The sequence below is a fragment of the Radiomyces spectabilis genome (genome assembly GCF_025331425.1).
Source record: "Radiomyces spectabilis strain NRRL 2753 chromosome Unknown BYT42scaffold_1, whole genome shotgun sequence".
Lineage (NCBI taxonomy): Eukaryota > Fungi > Mucoromycota > Mucoromycetes > Mucorales > Radiomycetaceae > Radiomyces > Radiomyces spectabilis.
In genome coordinates, this window is record NW_026251926.1 from 1,068,609 (window position 1) to 1,088,879 (window position 20,271).

General features: G+C 42.7%; 8 protein-coding genes and 1 non-coding gene across 9 annotated transcripts; 2 read left to right on the forward strand and 7 right to left on the reverse strand.

Annotated features, from left to right (window-relative positions):
• Positions 1 to 12: 12 nt before the first annotated feature.
• Positions 13 to 691, reverse strand: BYT42DRAFT_524846 (uncharacterized protein). The gene has a single exon (XM_051565324.1). It carries the CDS (start codon positions 668 to 670, stop codon positions 212 to 214), a length of 459 nt encoding a protein of 152 aa, XP_051428191.1. The 5' UTR covers positions 671 to 691; the 3' UTR covers positions 13 to 211.
• A 5,779-nt stretch (positions 692 to 6,470) lies between these two features.
• On the reverse strand, positions 6,471 to 6,544 carry BYT42DRAFT_t15. Its single transcript has one exon. It is a non-coding gene; the product is annotated as a tRNA-Arg (tRNA).
• A 496-nt stretch (positions 6,545 to 7,040) lies between these two features.
• Positions 7,041 to 9,907, forward strand: BYT42DRAFT_551807 (uncharacterized protein). The gene is made up of 13 exons (XM_051566306.1): positions 7,041 to 7,203; positions 7,272 to 7,349; positions 7,413 to 7,510; positions 7,592 to 7,792; positions 7,869 to 8,057; positions 8,111 to 8,235; positions 8,294 to 8,466; positions 8,542 to 8,691; positions 8,753 to 8,948; positions 9,008 to 9,067; positions 9,127 to 9,245; positions 9,306 to 9,400; positions 9,465 to 9,907. The coding sequence occupies exons 1-13, from the start codon at positions 7,072 to 7,074 to the stop codon at positions 9,607 to 9,609; spliced, it is 1,761 nt and encodes a 586-aa protein (XP_051428192.1). The 5' UTR covers positions 7,041 to 7,071; the 3' UTR covers positions 9,610 to 9,907.
• On the reverse strand, positions 9,339 to 10,351 carry BYT42DRAFT_14596 (Mss4-like protein). The gene is made up of 4 exons (XM_051562268.1): positions 10,320 to 10,351; positions 9,967 to 10,223; positions 9,499 to 9,907; positions 9,339 to 9,422 (listed from the first exon to the last, which is right to left on the reverse strand). The coding sequence occupies exons 2-3, from the start codon at positions 10,117 to 10,119 to the stop codon at positions 9,662 to 9,664; spliced, it is 399 nt and encodes a 132-aa protein (XP_051428193.1). The 5' UTR covers positions 10,120 to 10,223; positions 10,320 to 10,351; the 3' UTR covers positions 9,339 to 9,422; positions 9,499 to 9,661.
• A 1,439-nt stretch (positions 10,352 to 11,790) lies between these two features.
• Positions 11,791 to 15,024, forward strand: BYT42DRAFT_551812 (P-loop containing nucleoside triphosphate hydrolase protein). The gene is made up of 8 exons (XM_051566307.1): positions 11,791 to 12,127; positions 12,186 to 12,374; positions 12,441 to 12,488; positions 12,575 to 12,922; positions 12,994 to 13,227; positions 13,314 to 13,548; positions 13,607 to 14,714; positions 14,775 to 15,024. Exons 1-8 carry the CDS (start codon positions 11,946 to 11,948, stop codon positions 14,807 to 14,809), a joined length of 2,379 nt encoding a protein of 792 aa, XP_051428194.1. The 5' UTR covers positions 11,791 to 11,945; the 3' UTR covers positions 14,810 to 15,024.
• A 319-nt stretch (positions 15,025 to 15,343) lies between these two features.
• BYT42DRAFT_14636 (uncharacterized protein) lies at positions 15,344 to 16,488 on the reverse strand. The gene is made up of 3 exons (XM_051562270.1): positions 16,277 to 16,488; positions 16,122 to 16,215; positions 15,344 to 16,068 (listed from the first exon to the last, which is right to left on the reverse strand). The coding sequence occupies exon 3, from the start codon at positions 16,060 to 16,062 to the stop codon at positions 15,418 to 15,420; it is 645 nt and encodes a 214-aa protein (XP_051428195.1). The 5' UTR covers positions 16,063 to 16,068; positions 16,122 to 16,215; positions 16,277 to 16,488; the 3' UTR covers positions 15,344 to 15,417.
• On the reverse strand, positions 16,047 to 17,082 carry BYT42DRAFT_640801 (uncharacterized protein). Its single transcript, XM_051572533.1, has 3 exons — positions 16,691 to 17,082; positions 16,277 to 16,543; positions 16,047 to 16,215 (listed from the first exon to the last, which is right to left on the reverse strand). The coding sequence occupies exons 1-3, from the start codon at positions 17,021 to 17,023 to the stop codon at positions 16,189 to 16,191; spliced, it is 627 nt and encodes a 208-aa protein (XP_051428196.1). The 5' UTR covers positions 17,024 to 17,082; the 3' UTR covers positions 16,047 to 16,188.
• A 59-nt stretch (positions 17,083 to 17,141) lies between these two features.
• Positions 17,142 to 17,830, reverse strand: BYT42DRAFT_609437 (uncharacterized protein; the record flags this gene model as incomplete). Its single annotated transcript, XM_051571265.1, has 2 exons — positions 17,142 to 17,594; positions 17,651 to 17,830. 2 exons carry the CDS (start codon positions 17,828 to 17,830, stop codon positions 17,142 to 17,144), a joined length of 633 nt encoding a protein of 210 aa, XP_051428197.1.
• BYT42DRAFT_14675 (uncharacterized protein) lies at positions 17,652 to 18,826 on the reverse strand. The gene has a single exon (XM_051562272.1). It carries the CDS (start codon positions 18,534 to 18,536, stop codon positions 17,940 to 17,942), a length of 597 nt encoding a protein of 198 aa, XP_051428198.1. The 5' UTR covers positions 18,537 to 18,826; the 3' UTR covers positions 17,652 to 17,939.
• Positions 18,827 to 20,271: the final 1,445 nt, after the last annotated feature.

Consider the following 20,271-nt stretch of genomic DNA (forward strand, 5'->3'; position numbering starts at 1 on the left):
AGCCAAAGAAAGAAAAAAAAAAAGAACCGGAAAATTTTCACGAGGCGCAAAAACGAAGCCAAAAAAGTTAAAAATACGAAAAATTGGGTGGCAAAAAAAATTACAGAGTTTAGGGGTGGATAAAGAAAAAGAAATGATAGAAAAAAAAATTAGGACAATGACCAAATTAGTTTAATTGCATAAGAAATACGTTTGATTGACCTTGTCTCTCTTACCTAACGATACCGAATAACACCAGTGCCATGGAGATACCATGACGAATCAAGATGGATGTGAAACTGTTGGCGCGGGGGTTGACAAACAATATGGCGAAATGCCATCTTGTCAATAAGCCCAGTATAGAAACAGCCATGGCAGCACCCAAAGCAAGTACAGTGGCGTCAATAAACAAATACGACTGGGAATATGATTGTTGTTGTTGATGATTCATTGTTGATTGCACGGGCCGGTAGTGTGAAGACCAGTGTAACCGGTAGTCTGCTGTTACTGTGTTGTTGGCGGTATAGTATTTTTCGTCTGCCAGTGATGATACAGAAAGAATCCATGGTGTGAAAAAAGCGATGGTGCTGAAGACGTAGTATTTAACACGATCCAATCTGGTGATAAAAGGTCGATACAGAACAAATGCTGTCAAGAAGGCAGCAAAAATTGGGATGATAGATGTATACATAAGAAATAAAAAAGAATGAATACAAATGGGTAAAGAGTGGTTCAACCGGTTTGAGAGCTTTATTTTTATAGGAATAAGAACAAAAAAAAGTTCGGAGTCATCCCCGTCCCACCATCGATCTGTCTTCCATGCTCCTTTTTCCCCCCCAAATAAACATCCAAGAAAAAAAACCAGTGTCGCAGTATTTCCCCCTGGAAGTTCATCGGTGGGTAGGCATCTAAAATAGGCAACTGAGAGATAGGAATTACGCGCGTTGAAAACCAACGGAAAAACAAAAGGCAGTTGGCCTATTTTGTCAAGATTTCAATGAAAATGATAACGTGCGTCAAGTTCTTTTCTGAGTAACTGTGCCGCATGTAAACCAAAACAGAGGTTTATGTTTATATGCTGCAGCTCCCCGACTTATCATTGTTATTTGACGTGAGAAAGGCGTTTGGCGATAACATAAATGTAATCCAAAGGAGGAGAAGCTCAGGCGAGCAAAACCTTATGTGTAGCGGTCAAACCTCTCTGCGTAATTTTATGCTATTTTGACCCATCATTATTATCCTCAAACTATGCCGTGAGTTGCAGCGAACCGGTTTTCACGCATTAGGTTCATTTTTGTTCTTAGAATTCGCAGTCATCTTTACTATACCGATGAGATGGGAAAACACAAACCATTGCACTTGCCGTATATATGGCAGACCGATACACAAACTAACCGGTCTATATCTGTCGACATTATCCAAAGACACGATTCGTTGTGAAACCTTTTAATGTAAGCATAAACACAAACATATCTGGCTCGATGAATTCTCAGTTCTGAGTCGACTCTTCACAATCCGACCAACAGTAAAAAAAGAAAAAGAAAAAACTAGACCAACTCCTCGCGGTCGGCCGCATACGTGTGTCAAAACTTCCGCCCATCAGCAGACATGGCCAACTGTCATCAGTACCTGCTTTATTTGCCACTCCGTCTCCCCTTTGACTCCAGCTTTTTCGCCCAAAGAAGGCTAGATGATCTCCTCTCTCCTTTGACATGCCTTTAGGAGAATATCCTGAAGGACACCTTTGTCTTTTGCACTACCTTTACATTGGCCATACATGGAGCGATCCGCACGAGACTTTTTTTTCACAAATTGGCGTTATACAGCGATCTTATTGTACCACTTGGTCCAGGCCGTTAATGGTATTGCAAAAAGAAGGCTGGGACTTGCTGCATCACTGTCATACGTTCTAGAGAACGCTTCCCCATGCTTATTGACAATAAGAGAAAACAGTACGCCATATACAAGGATATAACCGGAATGGATGCATGTGGCAACCACGTCATGCTTCGTTCAAAAATTCCTCTATCTGGTGGAATAGACAAACGTTTTTCCGTGGCCTTTTGTTTGACAATCCGTATTTCGAACTAGATACGATGTATTAAATAAAACACTGATGCTTCACCACACCATGTCTAGAATCCTCATTAGTGAAACCGTGATACATTACGCACAGCACTTCAATCATCCACGGGTGTACGAAGCAGTTGCCTTTTCAATCAAATCTTCAGGATGCTTCACATAATCCACAGGGTCAATTTTTTTTATGGTGGCAAAGCCCTTTGGATAAGAGCGCAAAGCGATGTTGCTGCAAGGGTTGCCCCTATTAAATGAACCTGTTGTCCTGCTTTATTTTTTTTGTTGACGGATAATGATACACTTGACTCGCTTGCCACTAAATCTTAATTGGTGGCAAAATAGTAGCCGTGACCTTACTGTTTTCTTTTCTGTAAAACGTAGCAGAAATGTGAACCAGCTAGCTTAGTAATCTGCGGCAAGACCAATTTTCATTATCATTAAAAACCATGGCATCAGCCAAAACTCAAAATTGAAGCGCAGCAACATAGCGAAGCAATGGATTGATCATTCAATTTACTTGCTCTGTATTGACATGGTGATGTTTTTTTCGCATCAATTTTTAGAAGAAAAACAGAGCACCCTCCTTATCTCCTAGCTCCTATGGACATGGCTCACATGTCCCTTGCCTCCAGGGACAAGTGCACTATCAGCCTCTGTCTGCCGCATGATCCTGTAAATATCGGGGAAAGCGTCGCTGCTAGGATACTCGGTCTGGTCCTATTTCTGATTCCAGTTACTGAGCAATGGCAAAAAAAAACCGGTGTTCCAGATACGATCGATGCACCACAGAGTGGTTACACTATCACAAAACTCTAAACTTTCTCTCTTTTTGTTAACGACTTCGCCATTACGTAGTGGCACGAAAATCCGAGCACTGTCCTCTTTTGTTTAATACAAATGAAGGTTTGATGGGAGAATGTGATTGGCAATCAATTCGAGCAGGTGCCATTCAATTTTGTGTCCTCTTTGAGTTTTCCATTTTTCCACCCCAAGCAGCGAAGAAAAAAGAAGGCACTGTATTATTTTTTATTTTTGGCAACCAGAACAGGAAGACCGCACGGAATATTACAAATAGTGCTTTGTTTTCTCAGTATCTTTAAGCTTACGATGGTCTATTGTCTTTGGCGGTTTAGCTCGCAAACCGGTTTGCCATGCATTGACGGAATTTAATGTACTGTCATATCATTCAATTCTGACAGTATTTGAGTTTATGTTTATGTAACTGTCGATACATGTCTCAAAAACTTCTCATGGTCACCAGATGTAATACTGATCCATAGCTTCCGATTCACGTTCTACATGCGCCCCACTATCATATGATGAGCATTAACTCTTAAATGCCAAGCCCACTCATCGCTAATCGAAAACTGTAAACAGCTTGAAAAGACAGTTGCGTGGATCGGGGCAGCAACCTCATCAAAGTCAAAAAGTTTGGTAGTACGCACTAAAAAAAAAAAAAAAAAAAAAAAACGATCCGTTTAAACATAAGCCATCGATGTGCTTTTGCTCTGTACCATGAGGTAATTGTATGGTGAGAGATTCACACGGGAAATACGTGTGCCTTAAAACCAAAGTGGAGCTTTTCTATGTGTGCCAGTACATTCGTCAACGTGTATTTTAAACTCGCAATGTGAGCAGATTTTAATCTGTTGAAGGGATTGGAGCTGTCGACTACCGCAACGTGAATTGCACCTTCTTATGGAGTCTAGTGGTACTTTACTTAATATTATCCTGTAATATTGGAAAATGGTATATTGCACCTTACACAATCTTCTCCAGGGTCGCCTATGTCGTACCCTTCATTACATTTTGTCCTACAGAGCGAATTTTCGAAGCATTTTGCAATCATTATTTTCCCATTTTATCGTATGAGTCCAAGGTATGGGCGACAAACACGGTGATTATACATCTGCACGTTCTTCCTAATTTTATCCACGTAAAAATCACCGCATTGACTTTAGTTTCTTATCGACTGCACATTCTCCAATAATGCAGTCCATTGCTGCCATCCTGCGTTTTGGACTAGAATTTTTGAATTGGCAGAATAGATACGAAAGTCAAGTTCATTCATCATTTACATTCATCGCCAAAGTTCTCGTACATTATGGCATGCTCGAAGCCCTCTCGCATGTAGAAACCCCCTAATTTTGCATATCTAAGCGATTGGCGCTTCGGCTAACAATACAGATCGCCACAAAGACTGCATATCATACTGCGGAGAAAGAAGAAGTAGCTCCATGTTGCAGCATGATATCATGCACTCATGCAAAAGGTAGTGAAGGAATCCCGATGTGTACCGATTCCATAGTTCTGATGGAATCTTATCTCATAAAGTCCGGCATGTGTTATGCGCATTTATGCAAGTTTTACTGCTTCATACATTGCAGCTAAATACATAATGCGTCGGATTCCGATTTATCGGATAAGCATATGTGTGAGTTTCTAGTCTTCTAACAAATAATTTATGTGCATCATTTATTGCTTAAAAGTCAACTGGGCTACCTAGCGGTCATTTTGTCTGGAAGATCAGATGTATTACATGTTTTTATCTCTTTCACTTTGGCATAGTGAAGCGAAGATCGGAACTTAATGTCGGAACATGGTGCAGATGAGCCATGCTTATTTCGTAATTCGTACGCAGATTGTTTTACCTTTTTGAACACACATGCATCGTGCCTTGGTACTTCTTCTGCTATTCATCGCTTTTTTTATGCATATGCAATCACTGGCGGCGGGATGAGAATTGGAAGACACTGATACCAACATGATGAGTCAATTCGGTTCCCAAACACAGGGAATAGTGCATTGATGCACACAGACAAGTCGAGAATTGGAATATTCTTGACGGGGGGAGGGGGATTAACCGATGAACCCAGAAATTTTTGTGAATCCTCCAATCCTGAATAAGTTTCAAAGACAATTATAGTACGTTATGATCCTACATACTCCGGTGATCCTATTTGGCGCGATGACTCTGGTGAATTATTTGTTTATTATTGTTCTATGGTTTTCGGATAGAGCAATTCTTGATTATAAAGGTGCCATCATGTGGAAAGATATGCGAATCCAACGGTTCATATGATGCTTTCCGACAACCGATAATGATTGCTGTCAGGCAATTGTGAGAAGGAAGTTTACAAACAACGTCATCTTTCTGACGAAATCGCAATGGCAAGCTTCATTCTAATTAAGTACCGAGAATATTGCTACATCGTCATGAGTTCTATCCTTATCCGAGGAAGACTGGTTGAATATCCGTCTACCAAAGTGAGGAATTGCTTAGCATAGTTGCAATGATTTACTCATTGTCAGCATAAGTCATATCCAGTTACTGGGGTTATCCTAAGAACTCGGTAGTACTACTATATATAAAATGATTCGATCCCATACAGCCACATGCATCTCACCATTGGTCCTTCTAATCATTCGTCATGTGCCGTCAAGCGTCGAAAACATAACCGATGCAGCTGTCGAAACAAATTAAATATGTAGATATCGTTCTGTGAGATGCCCGACCACTCATCCTGTAAACTGACTTTAGCCGAAGATTTCCAATGTTATCAGCCGAATGTTAAGCACTGCTATGCACAAATACTCAGCGGTTCCTGAAACGGATGCGTAACCTTGCTGATCCCAATAAAATACGGCGGAGTGAATGCGTACTGCACAGAAGCAAGCCTGCCATTATGTAAAAGGAATATGCTATTTTGGATACGGGGCATTGGTATCCTATGCTGTAGCGACAACAAATATCGTGCCGAGAAGTCTGAGGACTGACTCCGCCCATGCATATTGCTGAACAGAGCACGCGGGAGCAACACCAACAATATCGGACTAGGGGAAGGTTCCCAATGAGGAGCACGACATTCATCATGAGTGAATACAATTACCCAATACTCAAATCCAAGCATTATCGGTGATGCTTTTGAACCAAAAACGAAGGATTGTTATAATAAACAACGTTGTATGAACTGTATTGTAAACATTGCATAGTCGAAGGATCCGTAACTTCCTCATCGGAAAAAGAAAGCAAACCAATCATGCCCTACCCAGCCCAGATGCATCTTAAACTTGCGAGCTACCCCAAAGAGGAATTCTTTTTTCTCTCGATCGGTACCTTTCTATCCGTCTCGATTTTCGATTGGTTCAACCTTGTGGCAACGAATTACGCTTGATCCAATCGTTTCTAAACTCCTTTGGTTTTTTGCGCTGTTTTCCCGCGCCATGATCAACTTTCCGTAGACGTCGTACTACTTGGCTCAGACACAGCCTGTCGTTTACAATTTTTACTAGCTTTCGAATATTGTATCCACCTGCATTGCTTCTTCTTACAAAATGTAAAAAGCAAATCCAGAGAAGACGATCCGAAAAAAAATAAAAAAATCGATCTCCGAACAGCAGCCAAAATAAAACGATCGCAATGGGACTCGAACCCACAATCTCCAGATTCGAAGTCTGGCGCCTTAATCCATTAGGCCATGCGACCTTGCTTTTCAAGGAAATTTTTACAATAATTGTCACAAACTAAATCACGTGACTAAGACGGAGACTTCTGATTGGCTGGAATGCCTGCGCCGATTCTCCTAGCGTCTCTGGGTGACAGAACAGTGGAAATCCGGGACATACAGCGATATTCCTGATGTATGGTCCTACTGGTGTCACTGAGAGATCTTTGTACGTTTTATTGTTGGTCTTTGCGAAGATGGTAAAGGTGAGCGATATGTGTATTTCCTAGGATTTTCCGTGAATACAATATGTAGTTCTGGTCTTGGCTTTTTGTTCACGGATATAGTTTTTGATGCCCAGGGTCATCTAATATACAATATTGGCATTGTGATGCCTACTCGTCCTTCTTGCAAGTTTCTGAACAAGGAGCTTTCATATTTGAGATGATGAATGAACACGTCGCCGCATTGGGCTGAATTTGAAAAAGCGCTTATCAGATGAAAGCGTTGTGTGACTTGTTTGAGATAAAGGCTGCCTGACTGACAAACGTTTGACTCGAACCAAATCATGGATCGTTCGCTACTCATATTATACGGTTCTGAGACGGGATCTGCGCAGGATGTGGCTGAGAATATCGGACGACAAGCTCGCCGACGTCGATTTCGCATAAGAGTGCTTGCGATGGACGATTATGACAAAGTAAATTGACAAAGACACAATGGCACGCCTTTCTCTTATGACTCTCATAACTTATCTTTATTATGTAGTTGCAACTTGTAAACGAAAAGCTAGTGATTTTTGTATGCTCTACGTCTGGCCAAGGCGACGAACCCGCCAATATGAAAGTAAGGTCTATCGCACGATTCATTTCTAATTGTGGCACAGCTAATGGACTGAATTCTTTCCAGAAATTCTGGCGGTTCTTACTCAGAAAGAATCTGCCTCACGATATCCTGAGTCATTTAGACTGTGCTGTATTTGGCTTAGGAGATTCATCGTATCGCAAGTAGGTTGACAAAGGAAGCAAAGAGGATCAGTTCGATCCTTTATATGAGGCGGAAAAAAATTAACTCCTATTTCTTATCAGATTTAATTACCCGTCCAAGAAATTGTACAAGCGACTCACACAATTGGGCGCCAATATGCTTTGTGAGCGAGGCGATGGTGATGATCAGCACTACCAGGGAGTTGATGGAGGGTTAAGTCCTTGGTTAAAGGACCTTTGGCAAAACATTATGAGGAAGTACCCGTTGCCCATGGGTACAGAATTGATACCGGACGATGTATTATATCCTTTTTCACTTTTGTGAAGAGCCGTCTGTGATGATGATTTGCAACATGTTTTTCCTTAACTTGAGCCACACGTTACCACCTTCTGTTCGCATAGAATTTTTATCAGGCGACGGGAAGGACAGAATGGCTTCATTTGTGCAACAACAAAGAGAACCAGGAGAATACGATCTGATTGTCAAACAAAACCAGCGAATAACGGCAGAAGATCATTTTCAAGATGTGCGACACGTTATTCTTTCTGATCCATCCGAGCAGCTTGCGTGAGTATGGCAAACAATGATTGGTGTGGACAATCTCTTACCGTATACCCCAGGTATGAACCAGGAGATGTCGCGGTTATCACACCCAGGAATATTCCCCAAGACGTAGATGCTTTCCTGGAGCTGATGGGATGGACAGAGTATGCCGATCGTCACTTGCAGCTGCATCCTGCTCAAGGTAATTTCAATTGATGAGAACCTGGAAAACTACAGTTAATTTAACGTCTGATGAGTAGACCACCAGATTCCGACTCATTGGCCGTCGGTGATGACTTTTCGCGATCTTTTTGTGAACTGTCTCGACATTTTTGGAGTACCACGACGATCTTTCTTTGAAATGCTGGCATATTTTACCAAAGACGAGAATCACACCGAGAGATTACGCGAATTTAACACTCCAGAAGGATTGGTAAGTTCTTTGCAGTGAAGCAAGTACAACTTGAAAGTTATTGACCATCAAGTTTTGGATTGTATCCCAATGTAGGATGATATGTGGGCTTATTGCCAGCGACCTCGACGAACCATCGCCGAAGTGCTATTTGATTTCAAGCCAGTGGATATCCCTTTCGATTATATGCTTGACCTTTTCCCTCCTCTGCAACCACGTTCGTTCTCAATCGCTTCAAGTCTCAAGGTAATGCGCGGAAAATTACAGGACTAGTTCACTCATATACTAAATATAACCCGTGTTATAGGCTCATCCGAATGAAATTCATCTTTGTGTTGCCATTGTCAAATATAAAACCGTGCTTCGAAGGATTCGTCGTGGTGTTTTGACAAAGTGGTTGTCCAGTTTACAGCCCGAAGATACAATTGAGCGTATACGCATCGCCAAAGGCACCATGAAACTTCCTCCCTCTTCCGACATACCATTGATTGCGATCGGTCCAGGTAAATAGGACTGGAAGGGGGTACGATTATAATGCTGCTGTTTCTAACATGGATGACAGGCACCGGTATTGCGCCCATGCGATCATTTATAGAAGAGCGAATTAAGAATAACGCCAAGGGTAGGTTTTCTGGATGAAAAGAAGGGAAATTATACAGTAAGCTAAAACCAAAATGATAGACAACGTTTTGTTCTTTGGATGTCGCTATAGAGATAAAGATTATCATTACAGGGAAGAATGGGAAAAGTATGTAGCAGATGGATCGCTTACGGTATTTACAGCGTTTTCCCGAGATCAGGTACGATTCAGTAAGCAAAGGTTTGAGATGTTTTCCGTATAACTAACGCGAATTTTGTAGGAGGAAAAACTATATGTCCAGGACCGTATCCGCGAGAATGCATCATTGGTGTGGTATTTGATCGATAAATGTCAAGCCAAAGTGATATTGTCAGGGTAAGTGGTAGATCATTCTGAACTAAAGGAAAAAGGGCAATTTTATTCAATTTCTCTTGTATAGTTCGGCCGATAAAATGCCGAAAGAGGTTGCTTACGCATTCAAACAAGTATTCATGTCGCAAGGGGGACTTGATGCAGCAGCAGCAGAGGAGTATTTTGACAAGATGAGCAAAACAGGACAGTATCAAGAAGAATGTTGGTCATAATAATAGCTATATGAATTTTTGTACAAAAAGATAAATACAAATCATGGAGCCTCTAGAATCGATAACGTGCTCGTCGGGCACAGATGAGAAACTCTTTAGGTTCAGTTGTTGTATCGTGGTACCCCAAGGGACCAATGTCGCAATCGGCACACGATAAGTATTTGACCGGTCCTACTGCTTTTGAGAAGCCGACGTTTTCGAAATCCATCATATTCGTTACTCGCCAAAAGTGAATTTCGTTGGCGTCATCTGCCAAGGGACCGACGTTATCTGGCAGAACATTATCAGGCAAAGATAACTAAAATGTACAAGTTAACGAAATGGTTCTTTGAGTGATTTCAGGGGAAAATATTTTACTTTGCTGCCATCACGTTCGACCCATGTTGCTGTGTTCGCTCTGAAAATCATACAATTGCAGTTGTCCTTTGGGCATAAAATATCTGCTGCGTTTTTTCCCGAATGCACCAGTTCTTCCAAAGGATTCTTTATTGCGTCAAATCGGACTGCCATGATGATGTCTTGACCAAAAAGATGTGCACAGGTGTTGAGACTGCGAGTTTGATAACTCGGTATATTGAGGGCCCGACATTGATTCTCGAATTGCCAGCTCTAAGCTGGAAATAGCAGAAGATTAGCGCTTGCGTGCTGACACTGTCAATGTACTTTTGTTGCAACATTTTGTAGTTTTTTATGAACCCATTTGGAAGTACCTGAGTAGCACACAAATTCGATAAGAACGTTTTTATTGCCAAGTGCAGTACCCTGGCAAATTCTCTGTAATCCCGATAAATTTATTGACTCTAATCTTATTTTCACCTTTCAGTTCATTTTTCTCGGGAATGAAGAAATGATAATAAAATAATTGCAGAGAAACAAAAGCCTTGATTTGATCCTTTATTGGCGCGAGTGAGGTTGGATCTCCTCATATTTCTTTGGCCCTGTAGAATACCTGCGTAATCCTGATGGGAAAATGCGCTGAAACTGACGACTTTGTTCATCAAAGAGAGGCCATATTCATGAGCATGACTTTATTTTTCGATAGAATGTATAATACGAGTTGAAAGGCAGTATAACAAGTCATCGATTACGTCTGTAGCAGAGTTATTTGCAGTTGTGTATCCTGCCAACCGATATATGAACACTTGAATAATGACATCCCGGTCGATCGTACTTCATGCAGCTTTTTCATGCGATGGGCACACACTCTATATCAATTAATAGATATGACATGAAGCGGTGCGAAAAGATACATGGCGTCTTTTTCCTGCTTCATTATTGGACGCTTTTTAATATCGTCTCTTTTTCCATGCCTATAAAATACCACGCATCTTCCATCCATTTCTTATTTTCTCATCATCGCACATCTATTCCTTTTTTTTTTTTTTTCCTTCGCAAAACCATCCATCGCCCCATATATCTTTTATTGCTTGTTCTTATCAAAGTTTGCTCAAATCAACCGATCTTGTACACGTATACTCATAATGTCCACAACTCTGATTCCAACAACGAAACCTCCCCACATATAGTCGCGCTCCAAAAAACTGTTTTTTTTTTTTTTTTTTTTTGGATGCTCCAAACATGAAACTTCTTTGGAAGATAATATGTTGTGCTCAAGTTCCCTTGATCTTTTAACATTATGCCGAATTACTCACTTGCTGTGCGTGCTTCTGTAGCTTAATAGAGGTACGAACAAACCCCACGCCTTGGGAGTGTGCGGTGGCGGCTCCCACCCATGTGGTGACCACAGTTTTTTTTGTAAGTAAAAACAAAGAAGGGTAATCGTGGCTTGCCTAATGCATCCAAATTTTTATGTCTTGTCCTTTGGTTCCCTCTCTTATTTGATTAATTTTAACTTAATTACATTACCTGGCCTTATTAAATTCGGTTTTGTGAAAGGTATCCAGATGTTTACAGTTAAACTTTACTATAAATCGGAGATCATCTTATAATTGCTAGGATGTACGAGAGCGTAATACTTACTATATGTTATTATATGAGGTGATAAACTTACTAACTGTCCGAAGAGAAATGGAACAAGCTTAACAGCTTCACTGCGAGCAGTAGCATTAACTCAATTTGCAAGCTTTTTTTGTCGGCATTACTCGCGCACCCGCAGCATATGGATCAGACTTTTCCAAGACCGACAGAAAAAATGCACCCTCATTGTGTGATTCTCCGCCAATGCTCACTTTGGGTGATGAATATGTCAAGGAACAAAGTGATTAGGAGACAATGACGACACTTTTTTTTCAAGAGTCACAAATTCTGTTGATAATAGCAAAGAAACACCTAATCCGCCCACTTCTTCATACTTTTTCGTATTCTTTGTCGTTATCATGTGGTCCTTTAATCAATCTTTAATCTCTAACTGCGAAAGTTCCACCTGTGAATCCTTCACCACCCGTATTTTCAACACGTTCCAACACGTGACTTTGCCCTCGTGGCTCTCTGCCTCTGTGCCTCTGCCGAACCAGGTGGTTGAACAGGCCAACAATATTCAAGTCTTTCTCCGTTACCGGTAAGTAACAATGGCGCGCACTGTCTGTCTCAATTGAACTCATTGACTTGATTTTTAGTGGTCTCCATGGGGATAATGACGTCTCCCCCGCTACTTTGAAGGCCAACCCGTCTTCTCCTGAAAAAGAGGTCTTATTCGGCAATGAGCAAGAACGCTATACCTTTGATCATGTCTTTGATCAATCTTCCTCCCAAGAATCCATATTTCGCCAAGTGGCTGAACCCATGATTGAACAAATCATGAACGGGTAATAAATCGGACGACCGTGCACTTTATGCGTTTCAGCGGTAACTGATTTTTATCGCACCCTTAGTTATAACTGCGCCGTGATCGCCTGCGGACAAAGCGGTTCTGGCAAATCGTAAGTGATTTAACGGCCTTGATTGGTTGAGACCACATAACCTTATCACACACTATTTTAAACTCCCACGTTTTTCGTCACGGTAGATATACCATGCAAGGAAATATGGAGGAATTTTCCAAAAACTGCCCTGTCGATGCAGGCATGGTGCCTCGAACCCTCTACCGACTCTTTGAAAACTTGCGACTTTGCAAATACGATGCCGCTGTGCAAATTTCCCTTGTCGAGCTCTGCAACAATCGTCTTTGCGATTTGCTCAGCATTCATGACAACCATTCCAATCTGGGGGTCCAACTCGACCCCATTACTTCCGCTGTGACAATCCAGGGGTGCAACGAACCATTAATTCGCTCTGCTGACGAAGGCCTCAGCATTCTTCGTTATGGCATGAAGGTACGAACCATCGGCGCCACGAACTCGCATACAGCTTCAAAGTAAGCAAGGACAACTCAATTGTGTCTCGTTATTTTGTGAAGCAACAATTGATTTCTTTTTTTATTCGTAGCCGTGGCCACTGCTTTTTAACTATTAAAGTCAATATCCGAGACATCGTCGGCGATAAGGCTATCATTCGGAGCGGCAAACTGGCCTTTGTCGACCTTGCTGGTTCCGAACTAAATACCGAAGGCTATCTCAGCCATGTCTTCCAAAGTGAAACTGCTTACGTCAATAAGGGCTTATTGGCCCTTCAAGATGTCATCCAGGAACTGGCCGGCTCCGGATCTACCAACTTATACGGGTACTGTATGCTAGATTAGGTTTTCTAATATATATTTGACGATAGATAACTAACGCTATGTGTATAATTGCTTTGGTTGTTCGTAGATCTAGCATGCTGACATGCTTACTTAAAGATTCATTGGGTGGTCATACCCAGACATGCATTCTGGCTACTGCCTCAACCGCCGAGGCTCACTACAATGACACATTGGCCACTTTAAAAAATGCCACTCTTGCCAGACAAATTGCCAATTACCCGCGTACTAATGCAACTACCTATCACGATTATCATGCCGGCGCTCTAGAAGTGCCTAACGAAAAACCCAATGCAGAAGTAAAGGTAATTAGTTCATTATTTCCAGAGCGCTATTGAATTTGATTACTCATTGCAATTATAGTACAATGAAGAAACGAATCAAGTCAGCATGTCCAAGGAACTGTTCTGTGCTTGGGAACAAGAAATGAAGAAATTGAAAGAATCATGCCAACAAAACGTTGACGAATTGCAAAAATACAGAGAACAAATGTATCAAGAAGGACAACGCGGGAATAACTGCGCCCCTGGTTTTGGAAACCAAATATTGAACGTTACCAAAAAGGAGCCGGAGAAGAAAGCACAGGTGGCCAAGTTGACATTGCAAATTCAACATCAAGGTGAAATGATGGAGCACCAAGCCGTTTATTCCCGGGAGATAATCGCTGCGTTGAGTAGCACTATTCAAGAAAAGGAGGAGCAGATCGCCGCGTTGAATGAAAGGGTGACTAGATATGAGCAGATCATCAAGGAACATGATGATAAAATCACCCGAATCACGGAAAGAAAAGATGGAGAAATCGCGCAGCTGAATGCACAAAACAAAGAAATCATCTTCATCAGCAAAAGAAAGGACGAAGAAATAGCACGACTGAATGAAACGGTGGTGAAATGTGAACAGACTATCGAAGACAAGAACGACGAAATTAAACGCATGTTCAAAGTTCACGGTCAGCGAAGGGCCGTTGTGATTGAAGTCGTTGAGGAACGTGACCGGATGATCGAGGAGGACAAGAAAGAAGTGGAAAACCTAAAACGCACAATTGAATTCAACCAAAGATACCACGACACATACGTGCAAGATCTTGAAGCAGAGATGGAAGCTCAGCAAATATTGCTTCGAATCAAGGATGAAGAGCTTCAAAAGCTGAAGGCGTTCGATTCTAAACACGAGCAACAAGAAAATGATGAGGCTGGTATGATGAAGAGAATCGATCAAGTAGAGAACCAAGTGCCGAGATGCTACACCACGCTTACTACGGTCAATGAAACCAAAAGCCCAGAGCCAGCCAAGGGAATACTTCGGGATGCCAGTAACCAAGCAACGGGCAAGAGGAAGCGAAAGGTTGAGTTCGCCGACAATTTGGTTACCGAATATTCACTTGATCCATTGGCACACGATGAGTCGGAAATCCAAGACGTCAAGGAAGAACCCCCGGACCGATCGTTCAACAAGGAGAATCAACCTCGACGCAAGTAAGGAATTGGTTGTTTGGGTTACAGATAATTAATCACTTTGTACTTTTTCATAGGACGCCTTAAACGACAGAAAAGTTTCATCATGTAATTCCGCAACAGATCGCCACCTTTCAAGTTTCCTAGTCTTCCTTCCTCCTTGCCCCCCCCTTTCTGCCATTGTCGATATTTTTTTTATATGTTTTTATCCATTATTTTTACCCTTCACAGTTTCCGTTTTATCACTTGCTTACGTATAACCCAGCTTATGAAAAAAAGATTTAAACCAGAAAGATTTTTAAAATTGATCAATGATTGCATTATCCACCTTTTTCGTTGTGTCATTGTATCGTAATAGACCAAAGCAAAAAACACTAGGCTTTTCATGGCCGACCGATCCTATGCTGCCATCAATTCGGATCACAGCATTTCGCTTCACGACCGACATGACAATATCGACTGTACTCATAACGATTGGAATGGCATTCAGCACAGCTTCAGAGGCACACTCTTCATTATTACTCAATAAATGGCAAAAACCGTGAATCCCAAACGAAACGGACCAGCAAGTTACAAAGTAAGATGGTCAAGTCGGTGCATGTTGCAAGGATATTCAGCTGAGCTTTGGCTAAAAGACACAGGTATGACAACGACCATGTCGCTTTATAACGAATACTGAATTAAGGCGTAGTGAATAATAAGGAAGATATACTGTGTTAGCTAGTCTTGGGCGAGTTGGCCCACTGTTAATCCACTCAAGCTGAGTGGGACCATAGGCGTATCGCTTCGGATAGCCTCAATAGTGTTTGTATCATTATTTATTTTGAATAACATATTGTCATCGCTTTCAGGCCGTGGATCGAACGGCGGCAAGGTTATGTTGCTCTTCGAAAGCATTCGGACCGCACCTGCCAGACCAATAGCGAATGCAGCTTGCTGGTCGCGATTCCTCGTTGCGTGTCCTCTTCGGACGGCAGGACAATCTGGGTTGATGCATTTGACGGCACCAAGTAGTTGCTTCTTTTTGCCATTGGGTAATGTTTTTGTCGCAAGTTCTGTTTGATGAAAACGAAACACACAGGTCTTGGATGAGCAAAATTCGTTTGTCATTGCAACAGCAGTGTTTCGTGCATGTGCAGTCCGCATCTTCTTTCCTCCTCGCCGTGCGTGACCTCTGATACGTGATCCGACTCCGGTGCCCGCGTTCCCGATGCACATAACCAAGGTATTTGCCGAATCCCCGCTGGTAATTTCTTTAGATGCCAGCATGTCGTAAACTTGCTTGGTCCGCAATGATTGTGTATATGCAACTTTTTTAGACTTATGATTGCGGCAAAAGCCACGCAATGCATCACCTGTATCCATTTGCAACTATAACCAGTGTGACTTCAGTGCATCCACTTGATTCAAGAATCTCTACATACCTTGAAGCTACTCAATGCTTCCTCCTGCGTCCAAGCACTCCAGATCGGGTTTTGGCTTAACAATTTCTCAGCGCTTTTCGATCGAAGAAGACATCTATCTTTTAGGTTAGTCATCTATCCTTTCAGTGTAGCAAAAAAGAAAAAAAAAACAATACCTTCTTCAACTTCTCACGTCTTCTTCGGTGCCTTCTGGAAAACGATACTTCTTCGATATGTTTGGCACTGCTTTTAATTGGTTTCGGAAGCAGCAGTTCAGAATCACTGAGAGCATCTTCTGTTTCGACATCGGCGCAAGATTCGAGGCAAGCATATCTGTTATATAGGCGCAAATGCCTGCTGATGGTCGGCACATTCAATGGCACTGTCACTGACATTGTCTTGAGTCCGTAATCCGTTCCGGAAAAAGTTACGGCATGCTGTAACTAGCTGATATCCATTCGTTGCGCTTCATCCATGCATTGAGGAAAGGCTACTGCAGGCACTGTACACGTTTATTTCCCTCAGTGGGTATTTGCTGGGTTGTATTAGTTCATCAGTCCCTCGATTCAAATGTATAAGATATAACGTACCTGTCGTTGCAATAGATAACGCTTGTTCTTTGCCTTGCGTAAAGTTTTCCTGCATTCCAGAAGAGCATAATTCTCCCTACGAACCGCAGCCTTCTTGCCTTGCCAACTTGTATGATTTTCATCAGAACGGTTATGATAGAATTGGTCCTTCAAAATTCTCATCTCCTTTTGGACCTTTCCTCTGGTTGTCACGATCTGCTTTTGACGTTTTTGCAGGCTGTCGATTGTTTTGCTCAAGGAGTCGATCTGCTTCTTGGTTTCGTCGTTTTGTACCGTCGCGGGAGTGAGTTGTGCTTTCTTACGTTCATGACGTTTGTCGTATCTTGAAATCATGTCATAGCATTGGTGGTTTATTCGTGCTCCTTGTAAAATGGCCACGTGTCCGTTCGTTGAAATGCGGTGTTTGAATGCCAATCCATAGCCTTTGCATATCTTATGGATCTGTCCCAAATCAAATATGGATGCAATGACACCAATGGGATACTTCCGCGCCTCCACCAGGGATTGGATTGGATGGCCGTTTTCCCATGCCTTTTTGCGAGCCAAACAATTCGTAAATGCTAGTTTCGTCAAGGTGTAGCACATGCTCCGCTGAAGGAGAGACTGAGGGATGAATTTGTTTTGTGAATTTGCTGTATCCCGCCAGACGAAGGATCACATTAGAAAGTGTGATAAACGGTAAGAGGAGGACAGGGTGCTTCTGCAGCTTTCCGTTCTTGGGATAATAAGGTGCAAGTTGGTCTGAAATCAATGTAATGAGTCGGTATTCCTCGTTCGTCCAGGAGATAGTTCGCGGTGTGTGCTTGTCAATACGCGATTTTGTGCCAGTTCCGTCAATACTTGATTCCGTAATCAGCTTCTTAACCACCGCCTTTATAGTGTTCAAACGACGACAGATCAGGTCCTTTAGTAAAGTGTTAAATGCAAATTCTGAACTGGACTTCCCTTCTCGTGACTCACCTGATGATCAACGAATGTTATTTGTTGTTCTTCGGTTTGACGGATGTCTATCCCCTCCTCTTCCTCTAATCTTTCTTCTTCGTCGTCTTCTTCCTCAATGAGCTCCAACAGATCTTCTTCATCGACATTTGGCACATCCGATATATACAGCGTTTCGATTTCATCGGTGATATCGCGCATAGTCACCTCCCTGTCTGGCTGAGTACATACAACCGGCGTAACCTGATCAGAGACTTTTCGCTATTCTGAGCTTGCGCTAAACTTTTCATTTCTTGCTTGATTCGCCGTTTCAACGCCTTCTTTGTTGCACGGGGGCATTTTCGTTTATCGTCGACTTTCTGAGTTTCTCTTGGTATTGACTTTCACGGGCTGGAGCCAAATGTATCCGCAATAAAACGCGAACTACTCGATCCAAGATTTTTCCGGGTGCTGCGCGGGACCATAGAGTTTTGACGTTGATAGAATATTCCTTGATTGCAGCATTGATCGTTTGAGAGCAGCCAGGCATATCTGAAAACGATTGCGCCATTTCTGGTAAACTCTTGCACCAATCGAACCAGAGGGAAGGAAAGCCACGGGATTCTGTTTTCGTTGCTGCGGAGCTTATAAACCGCGAATATAAAAACTGCAAATGCCGCGGCGACAGAAGATCATCATGCGCATCAATCTGCTTGTTGCTGCTGCCGTCCGTGACTCTCGCATGCAGTCTATCTTGTAAACCATCAGGTATCGGTGGAATCGGTATTATTTTGAAAGTCCCGAGAAATTCGCTTTGCCATTGAAACGCTGGCGGGAAAAGATGATGAAAATTGAATAAGGCTGGTGGTGTCTGGGTGTTGCCATTTGGCGATTTGCTATAATTCAAGCAAGTGAGATAAGTAAGCATTGATAGTTTGGAGATGATGCCGGTAAGGTGAATTGAAAACTTGCTGATGCTTTGCAAAAAGTTATCGCGGTAGGGAGATCGGAACGAATGACTCGTGAAAGTGGGACAGAGCAAGTACGAATAAGTTGTTTGGATTTTTTCGGATCCGTGACAGGATCGTCCGTCTGCTGATCTTCATTCTCGTTTGCTTCAATTTTACTGCGGACACTGTTGAAAGTATCGTCGAAATGATTCATGACATACTCGCGCCAAAGTGCCATGTAGTCAATCTTTTCTTTGATGAGCGTTCTCATCAATTTCCTTTTCAGCAAGCGCCGTGCACTCTTTGTATACTCCACGGATGAACTCCATTTCTACAGAGCTATTCTGCCTTGTTGACGTACTGCAGTAAGGATACTGTCGAAGAGGAAGGTCTTGCCTGTGCCACCAGGACCGTCGATGAAGAACAATCGGGCTGATGCATTGCTTCCATGCGCGACACTGTGGATGATTGCATCGTATACGGCACGTTGGTTTTCGTTCAAGCGTTCATGACTTTCAGGTGCGTTGGCGGCATCTGCGATAAGATCGTATTGTTCTCTTATGAGTCGAAGCTGAGTGCGGCGTCCCATTCTGTCAATTTCTTGGCGAGCAGGGAGAACAAAACCATCATAGTTGAGCAAAGAACTTGACTGACGGTTGAGATGATCTTCAATGTCAAGCAACGCGCGATCGTACACGGTTTGCGGTGCCTCCACTTGACCGACGTCGCCCGGATTTTGAGTTCTCCAAAATGGATATAGTCTTCTGCCAAATGCTGGCGAAACTGCATCCAAAGCGCAAACGGGTCAGGAGCCTGACATTCATTAACAATGATGGCGAACAGAAATCGAAGAGCACACGGCATTTGATACGTGGGCATGACAATGCCGTCGACTGTTCGAATGTGTTCGAAGCTCTGTGCTCCGGGGACGCTATATAGCAACATTCGAAGGTAGTACTTCTCTACTTGACGCGGTGAAACAGCGTAGACGCGCCCGATTGTGTTACCAAATCCACGTTGGCGAGGTTCCCATCTATGGGATCTGGGATGGTAGACGTATCGTTCTGGAAAATCGGGATACAGAAGAGTACGTGCGTGAGGATCAAGTCGGTTTCGCGCAAACCACGCAGTCAATGTGGTTTCGTGCTGACGATCTGCAACGATCTGCGGGTTTTCGTCCTCCCGGAACTGCACAACCTGCTCGTTTTCAAGGTGGATAGCGAGGCGTTGTGTGCTCGGATACTCACGATGCATTGTGAACGACAGCAACCGGTGAACGGCCTCGGCAGCGGATACATACCGGGCATCAATGAAGCGAGTGATCTCATCGACTTGCCCTTGGACGTTTCTGTCATTGTCGACACGATACATTGCTGCTGCAGCTCGATCATGGCCTTTGTATACATATTTGTATAAGTATTTGACACTTTCCAAGGAAGTACAAATTTCGGCATTGATGTGAGCGTTGTATTTCGCACATAGAAATCTATTATGCGGCACGACCCATCTGTTGTCCAACTGAACATTGTTTTTGAGAACGACATCTCCATTATTGCGGCGACCGTAAAGAGGGTAGCCCCTGGGATCTTCGATGGTAGCGTCGTTAAAGGAGCGCGGGTAGCACTTTTTATATGAGCCGTTTTCCATGCAGGGAGACCTCGGATGCGTTGTTCCACACGGACCGTGCATCATACATCTGCTGACGGTGTCGTA